This window comes from Moschus berezovskii, chromosome 16 (assembly GCF_049115385.1).
Source record: "Moschus berezovskii isolate FMDL1 chromosome 16, NW_MosBer_1.0, whole genome shotgun sequence".
Lineage (NCBI taxonomy): Eukaryota > Metazoa > Chordata > Mammalia > Artiodactyla > Moschidae > Moschus > Moschus berezovskii.
The window spans coordinates 69,269,487-69,289,863 of NC_142475.1; the positions used below are offsets into that span (position 1 = coordinate 69,269,487).

A 20,377-nucleotide genomic window follows, 5' to 3' on the forward strand; every position below is an offset into this window, starting at 1 on the left:
TATTGTATTACTGTTTTTCTGCCTGACTCAACGTCCACTAAGTATGTCAGGAATCCCATAAACTTTCTAGAAATAAACTTCCCATCTGTCTTTTAGAAAACTTTCTACTCCACTTTTTTTACAACCTAAAACAACCTGCAAAGATTTCCTCACACCAAACATATCTTTTTTGTCATTTTTCATTCGTGAAAATAAATACATGGCACGAAAGCACGTCCATCTTTGTATTTTCCAAAAATCATTTCCATTTATTACCTCATGGAAATCGAGGTTCACTTGAGCAGATAGTTAAGACAGTAAGAATTTTATGATTTTTGAAAAAATGCTGTTTGTTGTTGAAATCACCTGATGACCCAGGAGCACGGAACTCGAGCATATTTTTTCCGCCAGCCCCTGTCTGGGCAACACCCACACGTCATTTAAGAATACTCATGGGTATGGAGTAACCATGAACATTCTTCTTTGTGAAGAAATTGTAGAAGATTTCTTCTATGGAATCTTTGAGCCATGCAAACATCTAGCCCAATGTTAGGAAGAAGAAATGAACTTCAAACTTGCATTTTGATAAGAAAAAAAGGTATTAAATGTCCCCTTAAAAAATTCGAAAAGAGGGAAGTCTGTGCTTTTCTGCTCCCAGCAGCACATGCGTAGGAAGCACCGGTTTAATAAAGCCAAAACTATCTTTGTCCAGCCTTCACCAGCACGCTCCCAAAACCAAAACCCAAGAATCAGAGGTTATTTTCCAGAGCCGACATAGAACTTGACTCAAACGTGCCTGCTGGGTGTTGGGAACGACACAGAAGCAAGTGATTAGTCTTTGGAAGCTCAGAGAGGACGCAGAAAAGGCCCAACAAGGGCCAGTGGCCAGTGCAGAGGAGGATCAGGGACGCCAGGCAGTCACTGCAGACAAGCAGCTTTCACCTGCATGCCTAGGGGCCAGGCCCGCTTGCACTCCCGCCCCTGGGCAACCAGGTGTGAAGTCGCCACGCACGGGCAGAGTGAAGTCAAATTGGTGTCTCTTTCACTTCATGTCAGGCTTAGAAAAACAAGCCAACTTGGGGTAGATGAGTCGTTCCCCTTATCCCCCAGGCCCCAGGTTCTGTCCACCCCTTCAGAAACCCTTCCTCCTTGCTGTCATCCCAGCGGGATCAGGCGGCGCAGGGAGCATTCAGACCCCAGAGCATTCATTGACACTAACCTGAGAAGTAGCTGCAGGTGAGCTAGCATCCTTACCACTCACTGCTGCCCTCTCCCTGGCTGCGGCTTCCGCCCCGTCAGCCTTCCGCGCATGCGCATCCTCGGAACCTGAAGGCCCTAAGCGCCCGAGACTTCCGCTCCCTGGGGCGGAAGGTGGTTTGGCGGTGGATTTCCGGGTCTGGCCTTTATACCAACTAGGGTAAAGCAAGGGATCCGCAGTGTCCGTTGCTGCTGGGACTGGAGTTTCAGACTCTGTGGTCTGCTGGGAGCCAGTGGGCACCACCTCCCCCTTCACAGGATGGATAAATTCAAAAGCAAAAAAAGAGAAAAGCAGTGGATTTTAGTTCCCTTCAGGTTTGCAAAGGGATAGCTCTGTGTGTGTGTGGGGGCCCGATCTAGTGCATGTTTCAGCTCAGCCCACCCTCCACAAGGGCTCAGGGCAGGGAATGCAGCCAGCATTCTTGTCTCAGCATCTGTTTGTGCCCCCTCTTCCATCCTGGGCTTGTCTCACTAGACTGTGGCCTTGGTCAGGTAGATAGCAGAAGCCTAGAACAAAGTTTGCTTATAAAATAGCAGATAATGGAAGAAAGGGCAAACTATTGACCAGAATTAATTTTTTGTATTATACGTGGGTCCCCCCAAACCTCTTAAACCCCCAATTGAAATCTAATTGATCAAACCCAATTGTCATTTAGTTATCATATCCCTTTCGAGATCAGTGCAATTGGTACACCCGGAATTTCAAGATTCCAGGAATTATAAATAGTCTTTTAGCTTAGTTTCCTATGGAGACAGAGCATAAGCTATAATTTCATCTCTGAGTTCCCTCTTTGCAGTTTTGTTTCTATAGATAATTTCAATCCACGTTGAAACCCAGACATTTTTTGTTTTTGCTAAGTGTTCATTGCCCACAAACTGAACAGGTTGGGACCTGTCAAAGGTGTCATGAAGTCAATACAGAGGCTTGAGAACCAAACAGTGACATCTTAGAAAACAGAGTCAGCCACAGGACAGCCACAGACAGTGTCCGGGATGAGCTAATTTCCTAAGAAAGTTTTAAAAACAATTCTGTCAACACATCATCTCATCAAATGACAGAGACATAGGAAACCTCAGCTTCCTTTATTTGCCCATTGACCAAACGCTATAGTTCTGTTTCAGGGTAAGCAACAGGGACATAACTAGCATGGTTTCTCTATTAAGTTTCTTTGTTACCTACAGAAAATTCAAAATTCTGAAAATATAACCATTTTTATCTCTCAACCTATACCCTGTATCTATACTAAGAGTCAGTGCCATGCTCCCAGCTCTCTATGAATTCACATGTTAACACACACATACACAGTTCCCATAGATTGCCTCAGATTTGAGGGTGGGAAAATTATGTGAAACTGAGTCTTGCCAACTGGTTATAACCACAAAGACCCTGCTGAATGCCCTAGAAGACTTTCTCCCTGACACTGTGACGGCCCTAAAATCTCGTGTCCTCCATATACAAACGCCTGGCATAGCGTTTCCTTTACTTGAGGTAGAATAAATTGTTTGAGCTGCTCAGCAAGGAGGCACACCTGCGTGTCCTGCAAGAGGGAACTCATAACTGAGTTACCTGTGTCACCGGAGCTTCCACAGCATGTAGCAGGGCTGGAGGGGGGTCCGGAGAGGAAACTGGGGGTGCCTCAGGGGCAGCCTGGAGCTCCGAGGTCGGTGGAGAGGGCTCCAAGCCTTTCTCTGGACTTTCATCTCCTGCTGACGACTCAGTCTGGACATCTTCTGCCTCTTCCACTTCTACTCCTTCTTCTTCACCTTCTCCCTCTTCTTCTTCATCTTCATCCTCTGATAAGGTAATGCATTTTCATGTAGTTATAATTACCACTGCGGCCATGAAAAACATGACTGGCCAATATTTGTAGCTCAGATTAAGGTCAGGGCTATTGAAAACCTCTCCATCAGACACTCGACAGCAGCAGGGGGCTAGAACTTCCAGTTAAATGTGGACATGATGCTGTGCAAGTGGTCCCAGTCATCACCACCCTGCTTGCTCCCCTCCCCAGTACAAAGCGTGGTCCTCACGACCACCGTGCTCCATCCGCCTGACCCCCAGAGCCTGCTCCCATATCTATCATGCTCTGTCACATCTGCCAGTTCCTGGAGGGCTGCGACTGTCACTTACTTTTTTCTGTCAAATTAAACAGAAAAGCAAATCTCTTCCTTATGTCAGAAGACACACAAAACCCTGGTCCTATTTAATTTCTCACCTCCATTGTTCAGTGAAGGAGGATTTTTGCCACAGTTAAAGCCATGACTCTTTGTAACCCACTGATCTGTTGTCTTTTTTTTTTCTTTTTTTGGGGGGGCTGTCTTCAATGTGGTTTATTTATTTTAAAATTAATTTTTATTGGAGTATAGCTGCTTTATCATGTTGTATTAGTTTCTGCTGTACAGCAAAATGAATCAGCCATAAGTATACATCTATCCCCTCTTGTTTGGATTTCCTTCCCATTTAGGTCACCACAGAATGCTGAGTTGAGTTCCCTGCTATACAGTAGGTTCTCAGCTACCTATCTTATACATAGTATCAGTAGAGTATATAAATCAACCCCAGTTCTCCCAATTCATCCCACTCTAACCCACTGATTTTAATATTTCCTCAGGCAATATTAATGATAGACAATATTAAGTAATTTTTAAAGAAGATCCATCCTGAAGATTTACTTCTAAAGTTATGTCTGTGGACACTGATATAAATCCATGTCATTACAGTGGTCTAGCCAAGGAGCCTTATCATCTAACTGACCTTCTTTTTTCAACTATCTCATCAGGGTCAACTTCCAAGAATGGGATTTCTGGGCCAGATGAGAGGGGTGTGTTTATAACTCATTGAGTACATCTGATCACATAGCCTCAGTTTTATTTCTGGGTGTTACTTACTCTATGACTCACTCACTTTTCTTGCCCTCTAATATTTAAGTGAAAGTGCTAATGGTACAGTATCTAAATCCAAGTGTCTTCCATGTTTTATCTCATCCTTAACCTTACAGCTGATGACACTTTACATCATTATCATAATGGCTAACACGTTATGGACAGTTGAAGTTGAGATATTGGCATCACCATCGATTATTAAATATTTGATGACCCAGAGTTAATGCCCTATAACAGAATGATAACAAACACTGTGATTCAGTTCAGTTCAGGTCAGTTGCTCAGTCGTGTCCGACTCTTTGCGACCCCATGAATCACAGCACACCAGGCCTCCCTGTCCATCACCAACACTGTGATAGGCAAAGCTAAATAAACAACATTCACAAACTGTTTGATTCTGTCAAGAAATAGAGCTTCATGTTGGATTATGATCCTTGTGAAGTTGTCGACATCCATTCTGGAGATGATCCTGAATCCCCCTTTCCTCCCACCAAAACCTTCTGCCACTTTCACACACCTGCAGTTCTGGGCAAATGGTCACAAGAATAACAAACCTCTGTAAAAATCAATTTCACGTATTATTTTTTCTTCTCTATTGAGGTTGACTGTGAAGTGGTTCATGTTCTCATAATCATGTTCTATTTTCTCCATCTGAAATGCCTTTGATGCTTCAGAAATTCTGCAAAAAGACAAGTTCCCACTTTCTGTTACTGTGTAAAGTTTGATGGCATTGGGTAAAAATGAAAGATATACTTTTTTTCACAAAATGAAAATTACTTACTTTTGTAACAGGGTTTTGGCATTCTGTGGAAGCAAACAAAAGACAAGCCTACTTAAATTGTTTTCATCAAAGACGTGTTGAGATTGAATTCTTTCCTTTGCTGACTCTTGAACATCTCATAGCTTAGTTTTTAAATGCTGTAAATAACTACTGTTTTCTATACCAGACCCTCTTATATTTAAGCAATGCCATGGTCCCTTAAATATATACTTGTGAAATAGTTTAAACAGATGGAGATATAAGCACATATATTTTAGTTTAGAAGATAGATCTAAGTGAGATGTACAGAAAATATTGAAAATTCAATGACAGTTCTTCAGCACCCACCATCTTGGTTTGTTTCCTCTGGGGCCAGAGAGATACTTACCTGCAGAAACACTGCCATTTCCGGCTCATCCATAAACTGTATCCCTGATTCAACCAACTTTGACACGTTCTCCAAATGGTCAGAGTACTTTTTGATGAGAGCACGGACATGTTCCAGCTTCTCCTCTTGGGTTCGGGTGATGACTTGGGTCATTTCATTCTTCCTCTCCTCCAAGATGCCATACAGGTAATCAAACTTCTCACAGAGTTCCTGTTTCTGTTTTCTGCAGCATTCCTGTTAGTTGGGTTAGCTAATGTTAGTGTTCAAAGAGTGTCTGGAGAAATTACGTGGGCATTTCAGGAGAAAAGAAACTACTTATGTAGGATATTTTTTTTCTTTCCCCTTAGGCTATCCTTTCGGTATACATACCTACTGTGTTCATGTGTTGAAAATCCCATTTTTATCATACTTGCTGCTTAAGACTATCCCAGGTCAGTCAAACTGGCTAAGTGGATGGATGATTTTGTTTTCTTTTTGATGAGTCATGCAGCTTGTAGGATCTGAGTTCCCTGACCAGGGACTGAACCTGGGGTAGGGCAGTGAAAATGCTGAATCCTAAGCACTAGACTGCCAGGAAGCCCCCTGGATTATTTTTCAATCTTGTGTTTTATAAGTGGAGAATTTCATAGACATGGTTTTAAATGTGGACAGGACTGAGTTTAAGTGTTGTAGTGGTGGTGGTTTATATAATAGTTTTATGTCTTGCTTTGGACTGAGTTTTAAGTATGGCAGTGGTGGTGGTTTAGTCGCTCAGTTGTGTCCAGCTCTTTGTGACCCCATGGACTGTAGTCCACCAGGCTTCTCTGTCCGTGGGATTCTCCAGGCAAGAATATTGGAGTGGGTTGCCATGCTCTTTTCTAGGGGATCTTCCTGACCCAGAGATCAAACCCATGTCTCCTGCATTATAGGCAGATTCTTTACCACTAAGCCACCTGAAAATCCCAGCCAGGTGAGATTCTCTTAGTCAAATAAGTGACTAAGTATTCTCTTAGCCAGATAAAAATTAGATAGCTTATGTCAGCCATCTAACATTGAGTGGTTTAAATTGAACAACAACTTTATTCCTATATTATATTATTTCTATTAATATTCTGCTCTTTTAAAAAAATTAAATAATTTTATTTATTTTTGGCTGTGCTGGGTCTTCGTTGCTGTGCAGGCTTTTCTGTAGTTGTGGCAAGCAGGGGCCACTCTCTAGTTGCAGTGCATGGGTTTCTCATCGTGGTGGCTTCTCTAGTCATGGCTCCCGGGCTCTAGGTGCATGGGCTCAGTATCTGTGGCTCATGGACTTAGTTGCTCCACAGCATGTGGAATCTTCCTGGACCAGGGATCGACCCTTGTCTCCTGCATTGACAAGTGGATTCTTTACCACTGAGACACTGGGGAAGCCCTTTAGTTTGCTTTTAGAAAATGATTTGAGTTTATGTTGACTTTTAATGAAATTGTTGTCATTTTAACAGAAACTATCATTTGCTTATACTTTATATAAATGCTACCCCATGCACAGTTTGTACTTTCTTATTATTATATAACTAAACTCCAATACTTTGGCCACCTCATGCGACGAGTTGACTCACTGGAAAAGACTCTGATGCTAGGAGGGATTGGGGGTGGGAGGAGACGGGGACGACAGAGAATGAGATGGCTGGATGGCATCACCGACTCGATGGACGTGAGTTTGAGTGAACTCCGGGAGTTGGTAATGGACAGGGAGGCCTGGTGTGCTGTGATTCATGGGGTCGCAAAGAGTCAGACACGACTGAGCGACTGAACTGAACTGATAGATGGTGTAAAGCACTCATAATATTGCCTAGCATACAATAGGCACTATGTCAATGTTTGTGAAATTTAGATTCCACTTTCCTTAATTTGAGTCATTCAGTTGTATAATTATGAAGGACTATCAGAAGTGAGTGCATGTGTGCTAAGTTGCTTCAGTTGTGTCCAACTCTGTGTAACCCTATGGACTGAAGGCTGCCACGCTCCTCTGTCCATGGGGTTCTCCAGGCAAGGATACTGGAGTGAGTTGCCATGCCCTCCTCCAGGGGAATCTTCCTGACCCAGGGATCAAACCCACATCTCATGTCTACCTACATTAGCAGGTGGGTTCTTTACCACTAGCGCCACCTGGGAAGCCCAGACTCTCAGAAGTAACCTGCTTCAAACCTATCATTTTACTCATGTGGAAACTGAAACCTAGCAGAGTTAAGTCACTTTCTCAAGTCATTTGCCGTTTAGCATTGGTGCCTCACATATAGCCAAGGTTTCTGAACTCTTGGGTCCTTGTTACTCCAACCAAATAGCTGTGATTTGCTTTAATTTGAAAAAAAAAATGTATGTGAACCACTTATGAACTAAATATATGCCTCTTCACAAAGCTACCATGCTGAAAGCTGAAAGTAGGCTTTTACAGGCAAGAAACCTCAAATTGTTTCAAAAGCATATTCATTATAATTCTTTTAACAAGATTCCCTAAGTGCTTACTAGGTATCAGGCATTGTAAGATCAAAAATCTTGTCATACTTTCCCAGTGTTCAGGTGGATGGGAGGAAAATTATTGTATTTTCTACTTTCTGAGAGGAAAACCTCACTTCTGTTTTTTTTTTTTCCCTCTTGCTGAATGTGCCTTTATATAATTCTATGTAAAATATGTAAGAGTTAGAAAACTCTGTTTCTGAAATGGGAAAAACACATGCTTATTTTTTGGAATTATGAAATCGGTACTTACAAAGTTTCAGAAATTCACTTAGGATGTTCAGGTTAACCTAATGTCATATTCAAATGAGAAATAGAAATACTCCATGAAGTTGAAATTCTATTTTTTACACATACTCTGAAGTAGAAGAAACACATGAAATATTAACATGGTCAACCCTCCATCTTTCTGGGCTATGAGACTTTCAAAGTCCCATGAAAGTCAGTGAACACTAAACACTTGAGTTTATCAACTTGCCCCCTGAGGCAATTAGGGAACAGGTGTATATGCTATGGGGAAAAAAAAAACAAACAAAAAACCACTCTCAGAGGCCACCTTGCTACTGATAGTGATTACTTTGATGTCATGTCCACTGTGCCTTTGTAAATGTGGACCTGGAATGCTTTCAACAGAGTCTTTCTAGCAACCTAAAAATGGAATGGAAAACATGTGAACTTCTGCATTATCAAAATGTTGGCAGATAGCACACTTTAAAAGACAGCTGTTCCATGCAAAAGCATGATAGCAACTATGTTTATCTCTTCTACACACAAAGAAAATGTCCCCACCTCAAATATTTCTCCTTGTTTTTGTCATAGGTTTTCATTTATTTGAGGAAAAAGACATGTATCTTTAAGCCCAGAGCCAGTCTGAGTCCCTCCCCCACTTTTCTGTGTACTAACTGAATCAAGACATAAACTTTCTGAACTATCAAGATTACCTTTTCAAATATTTTGGACTTCCCTGGTGGCTCAGATGGTGAAGAATCTGCCTGCAATTTGGGGGACCCAGGTTTGATCCTTGGGTCAGGAAGATGCCCTGGGGAAAGGAATGGCTACCCACTCCAGTATTCTTGCCTGAAGAATTCTATGGACAGAGGAGCCTGGTGGAGGAGTCCAAGGGGTTGCATAAAGTCTGATACAACTGGGCAGCTAACACTTTCACTTTTTCAAATATGATGCCTGTGGTTCCTATGAGTATAGTGCGGTGTGGTGTGTGTGTGTGTGCACGCATGCCCACACACATGTGTTTCTGCATGAGTGTGTTTAACAATTGAAGTAACTTCCATCATAAATACACTAGGTGTTGGCTTCCCAGCATATTCTGATGCAGAGCCTCTGACTGCAACTTGACATTCCTCCTGGGTCTGCCAGAAACAGTAACATTTGTATTTATTTATATAGAAGAACAAATTAAAGATATCTGTAATACCTTAATGAAAGTAAAAATTCATCCCAGGACTTCCTTGGTGGTCCAGTGGTTAAGACTCTGTGCTTCCACTGCTTTGGGCACAGGTTTGATCCCTGGTCTGGGAACTAAGATCTCACATGCAACGTGGGGCAGCCACACACACACACACACACAAATCCATCCTATCACTAGAGAGAAGTCAGTATGGGTAAAATATATCAAAAAGGGGTGAGGATATAAAGGGAAGACTATTTTCCTCACATGGAAATGGTAAAATGATAGGTAGGCTAACTATTTCTAACCAATGCCAAAACATCTAGATGTAAAGAAAAAAAAAATCAAGTAGTCATTTGGTTTCTTCTTTAGAAGCGAGTAGGTAACCTACAATATTTATCTTAAAAATATTGTTTAGATGTTGCTTTTATAGAAATGTTAAAATTGACAGGCTCTAATTTTTAGCCATTCTTATATTTTAGTGGAAATAAGAAAAAATATGTGTGACTGCAAAGGGGTGCTTTTTCATGGAAAAAAAAATCAACAATAGATGATCATATACTAAAGGGTAGGTAGATAGCCTGACAATCAAAGCAGCATTATTAGGTTTTATCATTAACTTTTCATTCAGTCAGTCAGTTCAGTTCAGTCGCTCATTTGTGTCTGACTCTTTGCAACCCTATGGACTGCCCATGCCAGGCCTCCCTGTCCATCACCAACTCCTGGAGTTTACTCAAACTCATGTCCATCGAGTCAGTGATGCCATCCAACCGTCTCATCCTCTGTCATCCCCTTCTCCTCCCGCATTCAATCTTTCCCAGCATCAGGATCTTTTCCAGTAAGTCAGTTCTTCGCATCAGCTGGCCAAAGTATTGGAGTTTCAGCTTTAGCATCAGTCCTTCCAATGAATATTCAGGACTGATTTCCTTTAGGATGGACTTGCAGTTCAAGGGACTCTAAAGAGTCTTCTCCAACACCATAGTTCAAAAGCATCAATTCTTTGGCACTCAGGTTTCTTTATAGTCCAACTTTCACATCCATACATGACTACTGGGAAATTTACTGAAGATTTACTGAGCCCAGCCCCACCCATCAGAACAAGACCGTTTCCCCCTCAGTCAGTCTCTCCCACCAGGAAGCTTCCATAAGCCTCTTATCCTTATTCATCAGAGGGCAGACAGACTGAAAACCACAATCACAGAAAACTAACCAATCTGATCACATGGACCACAGCCTTATTGAATTCAATGAAACTATGAGCCATGCTGTGTAGGGCCACCCAAGACAAATGGGTCATGGTGGAGAGTTCTGACAAAACGTGGTCCACAGAGAAGGGAATGGCAAACCACTTCAATATTCTTGCCTTGAGAGCCCCATGAACAGTATGAAAAGGCAAAAAGTTAGGACACTGAAAGATGAAGTCCCCAGGTTGGTAGGTGGAGAAGGCAATGGCAACCCACTCCAGTACTCTTGCCTGGACAATCCCATGGACAGAGGAGCCGTCTATGGGGTCGCTAAGAGTCAGACACGACTGAGTGTCTTTACTTTCACTTTCCACTTTCATGCATTGGAGAAGGAAATGGCAACCCACTCTAGTGTTCTTGCCTGGAGAATCCAAGGGACGGGGAAGCCTGGTGGGCTGTGGTCTATGGGGTCGCACAGAGTCGGACATGACTGAAGCAACTTAACAGCAGCAGCAGCAGCAGCAGCAGGTTGGTAGGTGCCCAGTATACTACTGGAGAACAGTGGAGAATTAACTCCAGAAAGAATGAAGAGATGGAGCCAAGGCAAAAACAACACCCAGTTGTGGCTGTGACTGGTGATGGACATAAACTCCGATGCTGTAAAGAGCAATATTGCATAGGAACCTGGAATGTTAGGTCCATGAATCAAGGCAAATTGGAAGTGGTCAAACAGGAGATGGCAAGAGTGAACATCAACATTTTAGGAATCAGCGAACTAAAATGGACTGGAATGGGTGATCAGATCACCATTTTATCTTCTACTGTGGGCAAGAATCCCTTAGAAGAATTGGAGTAGCCATCATAGTCAACAAAAGAGTCAGAAATGCAGTACTTGGATGCAATCTCAAAAACGACAGAATGATCTCTGTTTGTTTCCAAGGCAAACCATTCAATATCACAGTAATCCAAGTCTATGTCCCAACCAGTAATACTGAAGAACCTGAAGTTGAACGGTTCTATGAAGACCTACAAGACCTTCTAGAACTAACACCCTAAAAAGATGTCCTTTTCATCATAGGGGACTGGAATGCAAAAGTAGGAAGTCAAGAGATAACTGGAGTACCAGGCAAATTTGGCCTTGGAGTACAGAATGAAGCAGGGTAAAGGCTAATAGAGTTTTGCCAAGAGAACACACTGGTCATAGCAAACACCCTCTTCCAACAACACAAGACGCTACACAAGGACATCACCAGATGGTCAATACCAAAATCAGATTGATTATATTCTTTGTAGCCAAAGATGGAGAGGCTCTATACAGTCAGCAAAAACAAGACTGGGAGCTGACTGTGGCTCAGATCATGAACTCTTATTGCCAAATTCAGACTTAAATTGAAGAAATTAGGGAAAACCAGACCATTCAATTTCAATTTCAAAACACTTCAGTCGTGTCCGACTCTGTGCGACCCCACAGATGGCAGCCCACCAGGCTCACCCGTCCCTGGGATTCTCCAGGCAAGAACACTGGAGTGGGTTGCCATTTCCTTCTCCAAGACCATTCAAGTATGACCTAAATCAAATCCCTTACAACTATACAGTGGAAGTGAGAAATAGATTCAAGGGATTAGATCTGATCGAGTGCCTAACGAACTATGGATGGAGGTTTGTGACACTGTACAGGAGGTAGGGGTCAAGACCATCCCAAGAAAAGGAAATACAAAAAGGCAAAATGGTTGTCTGAGGGGGTCTTACAAACTTTTCATTGGCTCACCCTTTCCCCTGGCATTTATTCCTCTCTGAAAACAATCTTATTTGTTTGTCTTACTGTCTAAACTCCTCCTCTGGAATAAACCCTTCCTGAGAGCAGGAACATTTTTTCTGTTTATCTCATCACAATTTCAAAGCGTTATGTGTCAGAAAAAGGTATATAATGTACATGTGAAGAACACGTTCTGAGCAATTGGATGAATGAAATATGACTGGTGTTTAGGAATCCTCAGTCCTCACTCACAAGTTTCTATCAATACTGTGTTCTCTTCCAAAGGCATGTATTTATGTGGATGCTCAAAACGTCTTCTTCATTCAACACTCAAAAGAAAACAGCAAAAAATAGCTAGGCAATTTCAGGGACAACATTTAACTCAGGGCAGGTTTGGTTTTTTAATCTGTACAATAAGAGATGGGCTTAGATGATTGCTAAGGTCCCTTCTGGCTCTGCAGTTCCAAAGGCTCTACAACTTTAGGTAAATGAGGAGATATTTGGAGTCTTCAGACTGTGAAGTGCCTCTTTATACATAAAACACTTTTTTCCACGTGGGGCAAGTTTCAGAATGATCATCAATAGCACTGAAATGTGAATTATACATTCTAGCCCAGTGACGTCAGTCCCAGCTTGGGACTGTGCCATGGCCATGACAGGAAAGCCTAAGACAATTGTGTCTACTGCTCTTGCCATGTAAGGCGCATGACTCTGTGACCAAAATAGAGCTGAAGATAAGCTTTGAGCCCACCACTTGTCGCTGAGCAACTGTGACTCGACCCAGCCCATTCATATCTCAACCACATTCCTCAACTTTCCAGACACCTTTGTTCAAAACAGCGGCTCTGGGTCTGGAAGGTTCCACCTAGCCTCATTTGACATATAGTAGGCCACCTCATGCGACAAGTTGACTCACTGGAAAAGACTCTGATGCTGGGAAAGGTTGGGGGCGGGAGGAGAAGGGGACGACAGAGAATGAGATGGCTGGATGGCATCACCGACTCTGTGGACATGAGTTTGAGTGAACTCCGGGAGTTGGTGATGGACAGGGAGGCCTGGCGTGCTGTGATTCATGGGGTCGCGGAGAGTCGGACACGACTGAGCGACTGAACTGAACTGAACTGAACCTCCAAATTATCTTCATTAAACCAAACAGGGTTTCATTCCTTCTCCCCTCAACACCTGCCCCAAATCAGACAGTAGGTTAATCATGTCAAGAAAAACTATATTAAAGTAGGATGATTCTCCTGAGGAATTCAAGGTCAACCCCTCATTGGTAAAGCCCAATTCTAGTCATGAACACATGAGAGAAGCCCCATGAATGCAGACTATAGGATGATAACCCTGGTCTCTGACAGGCTTCCCTAGAAAAGGGGCAGACAAATTAGAAAACCACCACCCCTCGAGGGTCATAGACTGGTGTTCAGCCTCTCCCACACCAGCTCAGCACCTCTGTGCAGCATTAGCAGAAGAACTCTGTTCAATGGCCAGGGGTCTCAGGACTCCCAAACTTAGGCTCTTTCCCACCACGTGGTGTTGCCACCCACTTCATGTCGGAAGAATAATTATGCTATAACTTAAGGTGTTCCTGGCATTAGAGGTTTTCTGGGCTAGTCCAGATCATTTAGAAGATCCTTGAGAAACCCTCCAAAGGCTGAGGGTTAGGTGTACCAGCCCTGACTTGAGCCCCTCGAGTCACTGAAACCACAAGACCAGCTCAAGGCCAGCCATGCAGCTGTTTCACTCACTCTAGTCTGCTGTGGAGAGTTGGCACCTTTCCTGGAAGGGGCCCAGCCTCCCTCTGTCGCCAATATTTCAAGTTATCACAAAGCCCCAGAGCATAGAGCTAATATCTACTTCCATTCACTTTCAGTTTTTCCCACTGCAGGGAGCTTCACCCTGCCATCGCAGTTGGTCAAGATCTTGAAGCCTTATTCTAACACCATTTAAAAGATGCTCCAGTAGCTCAAATGATTATTAGCATCATTAGGTGAAGTGTGCTCTTTCCAAGCGGAGTGTGAGAACTATACAAGGTAACACTTTGGGAGCCCCCAGCAAGTGCCTCTTATCCCACTTAGTGATCACAGCAACACTGTAAAGAGTTTATTAACCCTCCTGTACCACTGAGGCGGGTGAAGGACTGGAAGCAGAAGTAACTTGCCCAAGGTTATATCATTAAGTGGCACAGTTAAAATTCAAACCTCTGAAATATGTTCTTCAAGCATCTGTTAGGATGCTTGAAAAATTCTGGCCTGCTTATTAAAATGATTGTCATTATATTCATTACTTTATATTTGTAACTGCATGGACAATGTCTCAAAGCTGTTCAGGTAAAACCACTGTTTTGGAGGGACTTCTCTAGCAGTCCAGTGGATAAGACTATGTACTTCCAATGAAGTGGACGTGGGTTCAGTCCCTGGTCAGGAAACTAAGATCCCACATGCTTGTGTGGTGCAGCCAAAAAAAGAAAAAAAAAATCACCGTTTTGGAAATATAATGGATTTGTTGTCATTGCAAAATCATTGGATGATTTTATTAAAGGTGGTAGTTTTCAGATACTGGAAGAGCTCAAGATCAAATATTTTTAGCTGTTTCCCCTAGATGGGCATCCACACAAAACAATTCTAGCCTGGCTGCCTAGGGAGGGCTAGTGCGAATAGCCTGCTCTCTTGGTTTTCCGGTGACCTTTCAGTAGTCATGTATGGATGTGACAGTTGGATCATAAAGAAGGCCAAGTGCCAAGAATTGATGCTTTCGAATTGTGGTGCTGGAGAAGACTCTTGAGAGTCCCTTGGAGAGCAAGGAGATCAAACCAATCAATCCTAAATGAAATCAACCCTGAATATTCATTGGAAGGACTGATGCTGCAGCTGAAGCTCCAATACTATGGCCACCTGATGTGAAGAGCTGACTTATTAAAAAAGACCCTGATGCTGGGAAAGATTGAGGGTAAGAGGAGAAGGGCACAAGAGGACAAGATGGTTGGATAGCATCATCAAATCAATGGACATGAGTTTCAGCAAACTCTGGGATATGGTGAAGGACAGGGAAGTCTGGTGTGTTGCAGTCCATGGGGTCGAAAAGAGACACAACTGAGCACCAAAGAACAACAGGATAGGTGCCTTTTGTAAAGACAAGAGGGAAGAAACATTTTCCAGGAATGAGGAATGATAGTCAAGCACATGTTTCTGGAAGCAGAGAGCTCCCGAGGCAGTGCAATTCTCCACCCCTACCAGCAGCCCCCTCCCCTGTCCCAGTCTGTCCCAGAAGAGCTCCAGGTCTGGAGAGGTAAATAGAGCTTTCGATCATGCTGGGCTTGTCTAAAACAGCCTGGAAGGCCCTCCAACAAGGCCATCATGAGCTCAGAGAATGTCTCAGAGCCAGGAGGACTAAGAAAACCACAGTTCCTCCATCTACCTTCAGCCCACAGCAAAAAGGGAACGCCACTCCCCACAATGCAGTTTTCAGATTGCCCTTCATGACTGGGATCCATCTCAAAGCCACTCCCGTTGCCACTCAAGCTCACATCAGTGGCACACGTGATTTGTAAAGCAAGAATCCCGAGTGGGTCTGTCTCTAAACTCAACATCTCAGGGGCTGGTTCTAGGCTGGGTGCTTGCCCAGCCTAACCCTGCAAGACATTACATGATTAGGGACAAAATTAGACATCACAAGGAATAGGCTACACTCAAAGGGCAGGTGTCAGGGCCCCATAGGGAGAGGGTGTGTAATTAGGGAAGGATGCTGCCCACCCCTAGGGCTGCTCTAGTTCCTGTCCCTCTGGTGCTCTTCATCAATCAGAAAAGAGAATGCTCCAAAACAGTGCCCCACACTTTGGCTGGGAGCCACACACGGCTTCTCAGAAGATGTTTCCAGGCAGGTGGTGAATGGAACCAGAAAGGAAAACAACCAAGCCAGGAAGGACAGGAGAAGCAGACACTCTGGGACCCTGGCCCTGGTACAGAATTTACCTGCTTGGCGGGGCAGAACCTCATGTGCTTCACTATGTGCTGCCCTGCTGGTGGGCCTGGGAGGTGGTTCTGGCTCTGCAGACTGCCACCTTAGTGATTCCAGGTGCTCGGGGGGGCCATCTATGACTGTGTCTCTGCACTCAAGGCCTCTTCAAATGGAGGATGTTTGCATCAGTTCAGTCAGTTCAGTCGTGTCCAACTCTTTGCGACCCCATGGACTGAAGCACGCCAGGCTTCCCCGACAATCACCAACTCCAAGAGTTCATTCAAACTCATGTCCATTGAGTCAGTGATACCATCCAACCATCTCATCCTCTGTCATCCCCTTCTCCTCCTGCCTTCAATCTGTCCCAGAATCAGAGTCTTTTTCCAGTGAGTCAGTTCTTCACATCACGTGGCCAAAGTACTGGAACTTCAGCATCAGTCCTTCCAATGAATATTCAGGACTGATTTCCTTTAGGATGGACTGGTTGGATCGTCTTGCAGTCCAAGGGACTCTCAAGAGTCTTCTCCAACACCACAGTTCAAAAGCATCAATTCTTTGGTGCTCAGCTTTCTTCATTTTCCAACTCTCACATCCATACATGACTACTGGAAGAACCATAGCTTTCACTAGATGGACCTTTGTCGGCAAAGTAATGTCTCTGCTTTTTAATATGCTGTCTAGGTTGGTCATAGCTTTTCTTCCAAGGAGCAAGTGTCTTTTAATTCCATGGCTGCAGTCACCATCTGCAGTGATTTTGGAGCCCAGGTAGGAATCATAAAGTCCGAGATCTCCTGGGGCTCTGAGCCAACCCCTACATTTCCAGGTGAGACACTTGAACTAATCTGAAAGAACTGTGCCTATCTGAGCCATATTCATTCGTGTATTCTTTTTCCCCTTACTCTACTGGTTATTAAAAATCTCAGGCTCGTTTTAGGAACATGAGAAGTGCAGGAATATGTATGGAAGGCCTTGAAAATCACTTGTAGTCCCACTATTTACTACTCTTAGACTTTGGGTTTCTGACAGTTCCCCCCCGCTGAATGTATCTGGAGTTATTTATGAATACAGACATTCTGCCCTGTTTATATACCACTTTTTCATCTTAAGTTAAAATTCCAGAAGTGAATTAAACAAGTAAAAGGGATAGACACTTTTAAACCTCCTTATTCCCTGGTGGTTCAGAAGGTAAAGAATCCACCTGCAATGCAGGAGACCTGGGTTCAATCCCTGGGTTGGGAAGATCCCCTGGAGAAGGGAATAGCAGCCCAGGTATCCTTGCCCGGAGAACTCTATGGACAGAGGAGCCTGGCGGGCTACAGTCCATGGGGGGCACAAAGAGTCGGACACGACTGAGTGATTTAACACATACACATACCAATTTGCAGACTCATTTTGAAGTCTGGAGGGGGACGATGACATGCGTTCCTCCAGGGAACTTGAAAATACTTGTAAAAGGGTGTCTATTCACCCAGTGTTTTTATTAGGAATAAGAGGGGTGATAATGCTGACCTTCATTGCCAGAAAGTTCATCCTGATATTGACACTAACTCCTTCCTGCGGGCAGAGCTCCAGACCTGTTCCTTCTCATCTTGTTCTCAATGTAAGAAAAACCAGCTGCTTCCTCCTGTGCCACTGACCAGCCTCCAGGAAGAGAACCTGCTGTCAAGTCTCTCCTCATCCTCAGTGTCCTCTGACGCTGTCTAAATAGAGCTAAGACCTTTGAACTTGTTCAACGGCAGTGTGTCACCCAGGGCTTTTCTTGTTTTTGTTTTCCAGCCTCAACATCCAGACAGAAAGCCCATTCCCCTGATGGAGGTCTCTGATGAAGGTCTGAATAGAGATGGGTATAGAGATGAACTCACTGCCCATAAGCAACACACTGCTATTCATACACTCAAGACTCAGGGTGGTACCATACCAAGTGCTGATTCATGGCCTAATGATAAAGTCTATTGGGCCTTTTCTGTGAATAAGAAAAAAGGGGAAAAAAAGTTTGTCCATTTCAGAATCTCTTTGAGCTCTTCACCAAGAGGAAACTTTCCTTCTATAAACCAGTTCCAAATCCATCATGAGTCTTTTCAGGAATATGAGTATGGAGAAGAGAGGATACTGACTTCAGTGATGTGTAAATCTAAAATGAGATGATGTCCTGAAGTTATCTAGGAACAGGCCTTTACCTTTTGATAGAATTCACCTTTCAAGCAATAAAATGGTCAGATTAGGGTATTTATCAGTGACTCTCCATATGCCAGGCACTGTGTTAAGCATTATGCTTATGCTTATTTAACTTTTCATGGTTAAACTCTATAAAATGGATACTTTGTTCTATTTTCCCAGGAGAAAACTGAAGGAATGAATGTACATGTGAATGGATCTTAAAGCATATGCTTAGTTTAAAAAAAAATTAAGCAGAATGAGAAGTACAACACAATACCATTTATAAAATTAAAAGACATGCATATAGCAATACACATTTTGTAAGAATACAGGTAAATGGAACACTGGGCTTCACTGGTGGCTCAGCAGTAAAGAATCTGTCTGCCAATGCAGGAGATGCAGGTTCAGTACCTGGGTCAGGAAGATTCCCTGGAGAAGGAAATGGCAACCCACTCTAGCATTCTTGCCTGGGAAATCCCATGGACAGAGAAGCCCGGGGGGCTATAGTCAATGGGGTTGCAAACATTGGATACGACTTAGAGACTAAACAACACCACCACACAGCTCAAATCTGCACATAACTTTTCTAAAGTACCAAACAGCATTTCTTAAGACCGTTTGGATTCCCACAAAAAATTTTTGCTTTAACGACACTCATTGTCATTACTTGGAAACTGATTTTTTTATTTTCAATTTGGCCATGCTATGTGGCATGTGAGATCTTAGTTCTTGGACCAGGGATTGAACTCAGAACCCCTGCATTGGAAGTTCAGAGTCTTAACCGCTGGACTACCAGGGAAGTCCCTAAATTGATATTTCTTGTAACTAATCCTTTATAATGGGGTTGCCCAAGAAACACCACCACATGTAACCACCACCTTGATAAATGTGGTAAAATCTGCCTTGTTGCCTCATGGGGTATCTTCTCTTCCTGTGCCAGGAGGTGAATATTTTAGTGACACATCAGGAAGGAGGTTGGGCTGCCCAGGTGGCTCTAGTGATAAAGAACCCACCTGCAATGCAGGAGACATAAGAGATGTGGGTTCAATCCATGGGTCAGGAAGATCCCATGGAAGAGAGCAAGGCAACCACTGCCTAGAAAATCCCATGGACAAAGTAGCCTGGTGGACTGTGGTCATAGGGTCACAAAGAGTTGAACATGATCGAAGCAACTTAGCCCGCACGCATGCGGAAGGGAGGTCATTCTATAAGGAAAGACTGAAATGTTGGAGCAGGGATTTCTACGGTTGTGTCGAGGGAACCACAAAACCCCAGGAGCTTAGGCGTGGCTTACCCTCCCTTGAAGCCACTTGACTCACCTCAGTCGTCTTACAGGTGCTCTCCAGCTGGCTGATCACCCCCTGGACCCGATCGTTGCTTCCCACTAGGACAGCAATGCCATCACTGAGCTCGGACTAATGGAGAAAAAAGAGGGATTCAAGATTTTAGGGGTTTTCTAGTCCCTCACTCAGAGAAGGCAATGGCAAGCCACTCCAGTACTCTTGCTTAGAAAATCCCATGGATGGAGGAGCCTGGTAAGCTGCAGTCCGTGGGGTCGCTAAGGGTCGGACACGACTGAGCGACTTCACTTTCACTTTTCACTTTCACACATTGGAGAAGGAAATGGCAACCCACTCCAGTGTTCTTGCCTGGAGAATCCCAGGGACGGGGGAGCCTGGTGGGCTTCCGTCTATGGGGTCACACAGAGTCGGACACGACTGAAGTGACTTAGCAGCAGCAGCAGCAGTCCCTCACTGAGTATGGATTCATCTTAGTGCGTTCTCATGAGTTCTCATTCTAGGGTCCACAGAACCCCCTAATGAGGAACAGTGAGGCTGGGAGGTCTGAGAACCTCCTAACCTTATAAATAAAATCCTGGAAGGATGGGTGTATAAATGCATTTTCCTGGGAAGAAGCTTCACAGTTTTCATCAAATTCTTAATGAAGACTGTGACCCTGCCAAAAACATTAAGAACACTGAATTATAGGCCATAGACAGCGAATAGCACATTCAAGCTAAATAATTCTAAGAACTGTTTATAAATTGAATGGAGACCAATATGTGACATCAGGGGTCCAACATGAATTATTTGGACCTTTAATTAGTGCAGCTCAGGATCAGTTTTTATTTTTTTTAAATTTACATATTTATTTTTGGCTATGCTGGTCTTTGTTG

General features: G+C 43.6%; 1 protein-coding gene across 8 annotated transcripts in view; it reads right to left on the reverse strand.

Annotated features, from left to right (window-relative positions):
* The window catches only part of TRIM55 (tripartite motif containing 55), a 55,608-nt gene that overhangs the window by 20,065 nt on the left and 15,166 nt on the right, over positions 1 to 20,377 (reverse strand). For 6 of the 8 annotated variants that reach the window (XR_016039263.1, XR_008686686.2, XM_055431853.2 and 3 more), the window contains exons 4-9: positions 19,521 to 19,616; positions 5,268 to 5,501; positions 4,901 to 4,923; positions 4,674 to 4,798; positions 2,804 to 3,030; positions 1,199 to 1,486 (exon numbers count right to left, since the gene is read on the reverse strand). Coding sequence is in view for 6 of the 8 variants with exons in the window: in XM_055431853.2 (XP_055287828.2) it covers positions 1,199 to 1,486; positions 2,804 to 3,030; positions 4,674 to 4,798; positions 4,901 to 4,923; positions 5,268 to 5,501; positions 19,521 to 19,616 (993 nt within the window). In the remaining 2 variants the exon portion in view is untranslated. The remainder of the gene's footprint in view (positions 1 to 1,198; positions 1,487 to 2,803; positions 3,031 to 4,673; positions 4,799 to 4,900; positions 4,924 to 5,267; positions 5,502 to 19,520; positions 19,617 to 20,377) is intronic. The other 2 variants (XM_088844450.1, XM_055431857.2) reach the window with 2 other exon arrangements.